This window comes from Pteropus alecto, unplaced genomic scaffold (genome assembly GCF_000325575.1).
Source record: "Pteropus alecto unplaced genomic scaffold, ASM32557v1 scaffold196, whole genome shotgun sequence".
In the NCBI taxonomy this organism is placed as follows: Eukaryota; Metazoa; Chordata; class Mammalia; order Chiroptera; family Pteropodidae; genus Pteropus; species Pteropus alecto.
Genome location: NW_006439717.1, coordinates 1933032 through 1942807, shown reverse-complemented (window position 1 = coordinate 1942807; position 9776 = coordinate 1933032). Strand labels below are relative to the sequence as shown.

The following is a 9776-nucleotide window of genomic DNA, read 5'->3' as shown; positions in this document are numbered from 1 at the left end:
CCTGCCCTTCCAGGCTTTCCCCAAGAAAGCCACCTGGAAAAATACCATACTGAGCTCCTGATTAATGTCTGGCTTCTTCCTCCCTCTGGGCCCTCTCATGTTTCTCCCAAGCCTCCTCTTTCTTCTTTTTTAAGTATAAATTGTCACATTTTCTTTTTTCTTTTAAGTTTTATTAGTTTCAACTACACAGTATATTCTTCCCAAGCCTTCTTAACCTTTTCCGTTCTTCCTCTGATCTCTTACTCTTCATGTTTCTGCTCATACTTTCTCTGATGTTCTGCAATTTTCTGGGCCCTTGGTTGAACTTCTTTCAGCATTGCATTAGCATCTTCACCATAATCCAATTTACACACAAAGGCAAGATCATGGGCTGGCTTCTCCCCAATGGCCCAGAAGTCTGTGTGCTTTCCCTCGCCATTTGTAGGGCTGATCTGAATCAGAATTTATTTCAATAGCTCCGTCATAGTCTTGAATGGCACTTGGCTTCTTCTGTAATTTGATAAAGGCACTGGCTCTCTTGACATACAGAATGCCCAAGCAAAAATTCAGCTTGATGGCATCTGTGAACAAGTGAATGGTTTTCTGTAGTTCACCAACATTTAAGGCATCAATGGCAGCCACTTTTCTATCATTTACCTGATCTATCACCTCAGCTATCTTTACATTTTCATCTCTCACTTCTTGAGAGGAATCAGTATCTGGTTCAATCACATTTTTATTGTCAGTTTTCTAGATCACTTTCTTCACTTGATGCTTTGTCTGTACGCTTTCCTCCACTTTCTTACTGTTTTTTCTTCTTTGATATTCTGAGTTAATTTTCGAGTAACAGGTGGTATTTTACCCCCATGCTCTTTACCTCCTCCCTCAGGAAGCACATTTCCTCATTATGCAGAACACTCAGATCCTGCTTACGCATTTTCAGAAAAGCCCAAAGCTCACTCACTTTGCAGGGGTCCATGACTGGAAAGCGGCAGGAGGTAGTGAGTGTGTGGTTGAGGCTGCTGTCCAATTCCAGGCCTGGGCGTTAGCTAGGTGTGAGCAAGGAGAAGTGGGCAGCTGCCGCAAGGCAGAATAGACTAAAGAACTGATTTTTAAAAATCAATTTAACACACATAAAGTCTCCCACAAATTATCTTCCCCAATTATCTTCAAAAAAAAAAAAGCTTCTGTCCGAACCCAAACAACCTCAGAGTCATTAGACGATATAAATGAACAAGAATAAATGTTCCATATTCCAAATAATTATTTGAGGTCTTTTCAAGCCTTATACTTTCATTTTAAACTAATATGGAATTAAAAAAAAGAATTACAAAAATATGTTAAGAACTTTCCATTGTTCTACATGTTAATTTGGAGGTCACAAGAATTTATCTTAAAAAAAAGTTGCAAGGTACTTCATTAAAAAAAAAAAAACACACATTAAGTATGTTATACTTTATTTAGAATCACGTCAGACAAAGAAAAGATCATCTAGGCAACTCTAAAAAGAACGTGTATAATAACATTTGGCTTTACCAAAAGAAAATGTAAAGAGGTAAGTCCCTTGAAACTTCAAATGCAATCCTTTTTTGGAGCATTTGGTACTACAAAGTAAAAAGAAAACCTCTTTCTCTGTACATTATTTATTACTCTTCGATTGAGTAATGCCACCCTTGAATCAGCCATCAGCCAAGTGGTAGTACAGCCACCATTTGCACGTCTCCAAATTCTTCTTCATGTATTCTCTTGGAACCCCTGCTGTAAGACTGAACAGTACAGTGGTGGCATCGTCATGTTAATTTTGTACATGGTTTCATATTCCCAAAGGTGATGGACAAATCCAGCCATAAGATTAATACATAATTTTCCTTCTTTAACATAAGCAACTGCATCTCCCTTGGAGATCCCAATGAATGTTTCCATGGAAAACAATTTTTCCTCCAATTTGTATGCTCCCATCAATAAATTCTTTAGCCCCAGGAAGAAAAAAGTATTATATTTAATCTGGATTATCCGTAATATCCAAGACTCAATATCTAAACAATCTGTTGAATGTTTAATAAAGTTTGGTCCAATATTATGTCTTATTCATATTATATGGATTATTGCATGTTTCTGTACTACCACTTTTCATAGCAGAATATAGACCTAAAGTCAATTGGGGCAAAATTTCCTTCATCTTTTGTTTTATAGATAGGTTCAGTACTTGGCATCTTCTTGACACTACTGTAGAAGGAAGAGAAATCCTAGCTTCACGTCCTCCACTGTCCCAGCTTGTAGCCCGGCCAGCTCAAGTCCTCAGGCTACAAGTGGAATCAAAAGGAGAAGGGGCTGAGTAGTCCAAAGGACTGGTTGGCTAGCAAGTGAATGGTGGGTTCGTAATGAACATAGTCTAAAGGATCCTGGGGATCCCAGGAGCAGCTTCATGGGGCGGAGAGTGTTGGAAGGCCTGTATCTAGCTGCCATGCTGTTGCTGTCCCCTTCCCCACAAGTCTTTCTGTGGCTGCCTAGCTCTAGCAAAGCCTGACCTCGACTCCAGTAATTAAAAAAAAATTAAGCATATAATAACTAATATACATGTTACTAAATTCAATAGTACAAAAGGTACAGTGAAAGTAAGTTTCCTTTTTGTAACTGTTGCTCGGCTCTTATCATCAGCTGTTGCCAGTTTCTTATCTATCCTTTTTCCTAATATGATTTACTAATTATTACACCTCTGCTAGAATATTTTCAATTTCACGCAAATTTCAAAAAAAAAAAAAAAAGTACGGCATTTTTACTAACCATATCACAAATAATCAAGTTTTGCGACCTAAGAGATTTTCAAATTATAAAATTCTTCTTAAAATTATTCTCCATAATCTGTACGCTCCAATGGGCAGGAAACACATCACTAGGTTGTATAACAGAAAGCATACCAGACCATATTCCTTCAGAAGACCTGAGTTGCTGGCTGGCCAATTACTAGTGTGAACTCTGACTTTTAATTTGCAAATCTATAAAATGGGAATATTACCTCATTTCTACCTGTAACACAGGGTTAAAAGGATTCAAAACAATAATACATGTGGAAAGCACTCTGGAAACCCTAATGCTATATAAATGTAAGGTTGCTATTATTCAATTATATTTTCATGGCAAACAGTTCAAAGCTGACCAGATGCATAATAAATATTTAATCCAACAGGTATAAGCACATTTCCTATTAGATAAATTATATGCTATATTATACCTACAGAATTTATTTTTTCCTTTAGGTTTACTGAATGAATGTAACAACCCAGTGTCAACAGAACATCTTTCTTTTGGAGAAAATCTATGATCTCAAAAATCTTACTCATAATAAAAGAATATAAATTACTTAGCTGGCTTCTTGATTTTTCTTTTATATTGAGGAAAAATTGTGCTAGTAAGAAGTAACAGCAGGTATTTCATTGAATCTAGCAGGTTAACAATTTTGCCACATGAAACAAGAGTTTAGAAAAGGTCCAAATAAGAGAGGAGAGAGTTTGATGTATGAGAAGCCATTCAGACGACACTGAAGATTAAGTCTACTGTAGAACGGGTATAGAAGATGGTGAGAAAAATAATGAAGTTCCTACCAATAGATTTTTAATTTCTTTAGAAGAGATGACAGCACTCAAAAAGTTATTAAGAAAAAACAGAAAAGATTAAGTAAACACAATGGTTAATAAACATCTACATTAGAGAAAACAAATAGCTGAATGTAAAGATTCTAACCTTTAGCAGCTTTTGTTACAGGTTTTCCTTACCTCTTCTGCTGTACTAACATGTCGCCTCTGAGTTTTCTTGGGGCTCAAAAGGTTTCGACGACACGAACCACTCCAAGATGGACTTGGAACAGATTTAATAGGAAAAGATTTTTCATATGCAGACACATGGCAGTGATGATTTGACTTTCCCATAAAAGTGTTTGATAATCCACTAAAAAACAAAGTTTATAAGGTAAGAACAGTAAAGTAAGAAAATCCAAACTAGTGATTACTTTTACTTTCAAGAAATAACAAACACAAGAAATTGATAGGTAGAATGATAGATGTACCACTGGAGGGAAATATACAAGAAATGATACATGGGTTGCTGCACCAGGTTCTGCCACTTAAGAGGTCTTAGACTGCCAAACTATGTAAGTATCAAACACCTAAAACTGTATGTTTTAGCTTAACAATCTGTAAGTTCCTTTGGTTAGGAACCATAGACCTGTGTGATATGACAGAAAGCTTATCAGATTAAACATCTTCAGAAAACCTGGGTATGTTAACATACACATACATTTTCTATTTACTCCCCACAGGCCCCTATCCCAAGCCCTTTTGAGGGAATTATTTTAAGAGTAAATATTAAAAGATGGATAAAACTGAAGCCTCTCAACTAAGCTTTTAAACTGAATTTTAAAATTTCCTAAAACACCAACAGAGGGCTCCCATCCTTCATTAAAAACAACCAGGTTTTTTATTAGGCTGCACACTCTCTGTGAACTCTCCCAGCCTGTTTATCTCCTTCTAAAGGAGAATTTTGTTTTTGTTTCTTTATGCTATTTGTGCCCCATTAATGGAAAAAATGGCAGAAAAAATATTTTTGTGAACTCAAAATCCAGGCTTATCTCTAAGACTGGTAAATAATTTACAGTTTTTTCTATGTGTTCAGCAAATCTGAGGTACTTGCTATCAATATAATTTATTTTCTTTCTTTTTTTTTGGCTGAGGATACAAAATAGAGGTAGATAGATGACTAAAATGAATCAATGAAATCAACTGTTTAAATCAATGCATGTGGTCTAAAACCAAATAAAATCAGACTAGAGCTAAAGAAAATCAAAATGCACATATACTCTTCTCTCTTTAACGCTTCAAATGCTGATGGTTTCTATGTGTGTTAGAATAGGAATAGGAGCAAGGACTCAGAATTTCAGGAACAGGCTTATTTTCTTAGCTGGGTTGGATGCAGCTAGGAAAAGACGGTAAGGGCAATATATATAATCTATTTGATAAAGACATAATGAATTCCCTACGATGTCTTTTGTATTTATGTTTCCCAGAGAGTGTGTGTTGTATTTTTAATGCAGAAGTTTTTTTCCTAAAGAAACAGTGTGAGGGCATCTTGCAATGCCGCCAGAAAGCAAGAGTTGAACAAGACACAGGAGCAAGCTTGAAGGAGCTCCCACTGGCCAAAGTTGTGAGAATGTGAGTATTAAAAAAATAATGACTGTAGTGGATTGAAACACACTGAATCCATAATGACTAAAAAAAAAGAACAAGAAAATTCATTTGACCCACATGAAGTAGCTATTAAAAAAAAAAAACTTTGAAAATTTGTAATGAAAAACAAAGATCTAATCATATATCCTGCCTTCCTAGTAGGAAATGTATTGCAGGGTAACAAATAGCCCTAGCTAATGAGGGGAAAAAGCTCTCCTTTATAGCAGAGTGCCGATTAGTAAGTGAAGAAATGATAAAATTAGAAAAGTATTATTTAATTAACTCTAATAAAATTATCAGGTCAAACGGGGTCAAAAGATCCAAACTTCCAATTATAAAATGAATAAGTCGTGGAAATATAATGTACAGTATGGTGACTATAATTAACAATACTATATTGCACACTTGAAAGTTGCTAAGAGAGATCTTAAAAGTTCTCATAAGAAAAAAAATTTATAACTATGGTAATAGATGTTAACTAGACTTATTGTGGTCATTTTGCAATATATTTAAATATTGAATCATTATGCTGTACACCTAAAATCAATGTTATATGTCAATTACACCTCAATTAAAAAAATTATCAGAGAAGATTATTAATTGATATTAATAACTATTAGGCTGATGGGAAACTGGTCATTCACTAATGACAAAGTAACATCATTTAGATTACATTCTAGTCACAGGGGGAAAAACCTAACCAAATAAGGACCAGATTGTTATCTCCCCAACCCAGAAGTTAATCCAGCACCACTAATGATATTATAGGATTTCTAATATGATATTACCACAGTATCAGCCTTTTTTCAAGTCAAATATCTAGTTTACAAAAAATAGAGGACAGAGGAGAAAATAATGATACTATGAGAAAGAAATGTCAAATCCAAAAGGTGGAACATTATGCAGAAAAATGTCATGTCATTAAAAAAAAAAGGTCTGTTCTAGATTGTAAGAGACTTAAGGGTGATAGCTACTTTTGGATAAATTAGCTAAGAGGATAACTTTTGGGTCAAATAAGAAAATTTAAATATAATTGTTAGTATACAAGACAAAATTTACTGAATGGAAGAGATGATTGACTGAAAAAGCAGATTACAAAAGCATATGGACAATATAAACTCATTTTGAAAAAAATGTGTGTAAGTGCAGAGAAAAGTATCTGGAAGGACATGTACTAAGATGTTACAGAGGTGATCTCTGACTGGTAGGAATGAGATGTTTTTATTTCTTATTTTTGCTTATCAGCATTTTCCTACTTTTTACAAAGCACATGTACTGTTTGTGAATAATATTACTTTAACAAATAAGAGTATGGCATTACTGAGTAAAAAAAGCAACTTGCCGAATGATGCATACAGAGTATCTTTAATGAAAACAAAGTAATATTATACATTTCATAGTACATGTAGCATCTATCTGATGCTGTACATGAGTAAGAGAATGAAAGAGATACAAGCCTAGGAAAAAGTTTGGAAAGAAACACACCAAAGGGAGGGAAGAATAAGATTGTGGATAATGGTCAAGAGCTCTTGGGCTTTATTGGCAATGTTTTAAATTTTACAACGTGAATGTATTAATATAGTCTGGTATGATTATTTTAAATGTTAAGAAATGGGAAAATGATCCCCGGGAGTACTGACATGTCTCCAGAGTCCATGTGCTGATAATAACAAAACAAAATAAAAAACATCTTGTTGGTTTCAGTCAACACCAGAAAGGTTAGCCTTGACTAAGCAGGAAATTAAATGATACCACATTCCTAAAATCCTGATAACCAAAGTAAAATTTGAGAAGCCATAAACAGTATTTTAAAAAAGAAATATTTTACCACTATTACAATAAAGTGCCTAAGGGAAAAGTTTCTAAGCCAAACTTCATCTGTCTTTAATAATCATTATAAGCTTGGTGAAGGAATAGGTAGGGCTTATGAAATTGAGCTAAGTAGGATAAAGTTGTGACTCTACTTTCCAACAGAAGTAGCTTAGGACTAGCTGACTAAGATCATGAGGTACAGAGCTGCTTTGGTTTAAGTCAGGTCTCTGTTCACGTGACAGCCCACAAAACGTGCTGGTTTCTTTGCTGCTAAAGTTGTAGGAATTGACTGGTTTTCGCTTTGAAATTCATAACAGCCATATTGATCCTGAAGGATCCCGATATACTCACATCCATCAAGATTTCCTTCAAACCCCTCTTCTCTACTGGTAAGATTTGGCTGTCACCAAAATCCAGCATCAAGTAAATTAAAAGTTAAACGTTTAAAATGGACTTGTCCATATCTCTATGGCTTCAAAGTTCAAAAATGGTGTTATTCTTTTAAAATGCAAATGTAACGACTATCTTACAGCCATTTTTTCTTATATCACGAGAAGGGCTTGTAAACTAAAGCAGCTGGAATACCTACCTTGAGGTCTTTCGGGTTTCGAGGTAAAGACTTCGGCTGTTTCTTGATTTTTGGAAAGTTGAACCTGATGCTGGAGTGGAATTTCTCCACTGACCATTTGCACTCTGGCCAAAGGTTCTTATATCTCCTGAGCCAAGAAAATTGTCTGAGGAAGGATTATCTAAAAGAATAAAAGTATCAATAAATTAAACAATTACCTATAGTGGTTCTCCATATGACTGCAACCACGTCCAACATTGTATTCCAAAGTAATGTGGCATAGTACCATGTCTCTCATGGAAGATCCCAGTCTCAACTGCCAGTAAAGTCTGCAGTAAGGGAACTTCTACAAACTATAATTGATTCAGCCATACTAACCTGAAAATTGTTGAAGGAGCTGAATCCTGCCACAGCCATGTGCCTTATCTGCATCAATGTGACTCCGTGGTGTCCACCAAAAGTCAACATTTTACCCCAACTATATCTTGCAAGCACTCCCAGGCCTGGGCCTGAAAGAAGGTAGGCCAGACCAGTAAGAAAGCAGGTGGAGGGCCAAGGAGAATTGTAATTCAAATGTACAACAGTTATTGTTTAATAAGCAGCTGGTGTCTCTTGTTTTTAATTACCATGTTCACAACTCAGGGGATCTAAGAACAGAGATAACCTAATTGCTGCTTATTCTGGCCAGCTTATGGCAGAAATGACCCATCATATGCATCTGGTTCTGGTATGTTAACCTTCAGTCACTTAATGCCATAATCAACAGACATATCAATATTCCAATGTTTGCTACTGCAATCAGACTGAGTAAGAATTATTTATTGTTTGAATTTTCTGACTTGTGGCTTACAAACTGGGGTGATAAAATATCTCTCGAAGTTTCAGCTAAGAATAGAATAATTTATATACCCTCCTCTCCTTATCAGCAGGACTGGACAATTTAAAACAGTGCCTTCAAAATAATTAAAATAACTTCAGATGTTAGGCTATGGAACTCCGAGGAGCACCAGTGGAAAAACAAGAATAATTCTCTACTTCCTAAATTTTTGTCTAATGTTGATATCATTTTGAAGATCCTCTTTTAAAGCATATTATTATAGAACTTTGCACAATGTTATATATTTGCTATTTAAAATATTTAATATAGCTTTTGTTACTCTAGCCAAAAAGGCAACAAACAAATTTTTTTTTTTTTTTTTAGTTGATCAAAATTATTTGGATTCACAGCAAATAAGGAAGAAAAAAAGCAGCAGTCAGGAGGGGTGGTATAACTACTTGATTCACCAGTGGATGAACCTAATCTACTTTACTTTCAAAATAAATTATAATCTTTTCCTGTGTAATCATTATCCATGCTTAGCATCTATTACCATTACTTTAAGGATATAGACATGAGGCTAATTAAAATGAGTCTCATTAAAGTACCAGAGAATTATCTTTAAATGCAAAGTAATAACAATAGAAGTTTCGTCTCGCACACTTTTTTGCTAAAATGTGATTAGGGAATGACCGAACTAGAGATGTCTACCAAAAAATGGAAGTTACCCTAAAAGGTGTGAAATTTGAGACTAAGAATAACACAGAATAGCCTCCTCAATGGCATGTTTACAGAGGCTTCCTCTTTAAACTGCAATGGAAAATAACTGGATCAAGCAGTCTGTTTAACCAGAATAAAGTGGTTCTATCCCCTCTCAATAAATCACTGAATAGTCCTCTATTGCTAATATAATCAAGCAAAGCCAGAGAGAGACCAACAGAAGGTTGTAGACACTCTTTTTTAAGTGATAGTTTAACTTGGTATTCATTCCGTCATCATTAAGAAATGAGACTTCAAATACCACAAATAAGATTACTTATTATATGCACATAAATACACACAAAACTATAAGGAAATACACCAAAAATTTAATTTTGGTTATGTTCCAATAATAGAATGATGGATATTTTTCTACCTTTCTCTATAAATTTTCTAAAAGGTTAAGCAATACTTTTATGGACATAATGAAATAAACGTCAGATCTTTAAAAAAGCGTATCAGCCAATCACTTACTATAAAAGTAACCAACAGTTGCTCCTGTTCACTTTAGGATTTAGTTATTATAAACAGGAGGATGCTTTAAATCATCTGACCTACTAAATGCCAGTTTGACAACCTAATTTAACATATTTTCCAAAGAGAAGACATTGATAGAAATTCT

The 9776-nt window shown here is 34.8% G+C and overlaps 1 protein-coding gene and 2 pseudogenes across 6 annotated transcripts in view; all 3 read right to left on the bottom strand.

Moving 5' to 3' along the window:
* LOC102885352 overlaps positions 1–1281 on the bottom strand; it is a 2632-nt pseudogene extending 1351 nt beyond the window's left edge.
* Positions 1–9776, bottom strand: part of SENP1 (SUMO specific peptidase 1) — a 51312-nt gene that overhangs the window by 31724 nt on the left and 9812 nt on the right. For all 6 annotated transcript variants that reach the window (XM_025050308.1, XM_006916842.3, XM_015593168.2 and 3 more), the window contains 2 exons: positions 7600–7759; positions 3753–3924 (listed from right to left, as the gene is read on the bottom strand). In XM_025050308.1, coding sequence (XP_024906076.1) covers positions 3753–3924; positions 7600–7759 — 332 coding nt within the window. The remainder of the gene's footprint in view (positions 1–3752; positions 3925–7599; positions 7760–9776) is intronic.
* Positions 1477–3320, bottom strand: LOC112483842 (annotated as a pseudogene).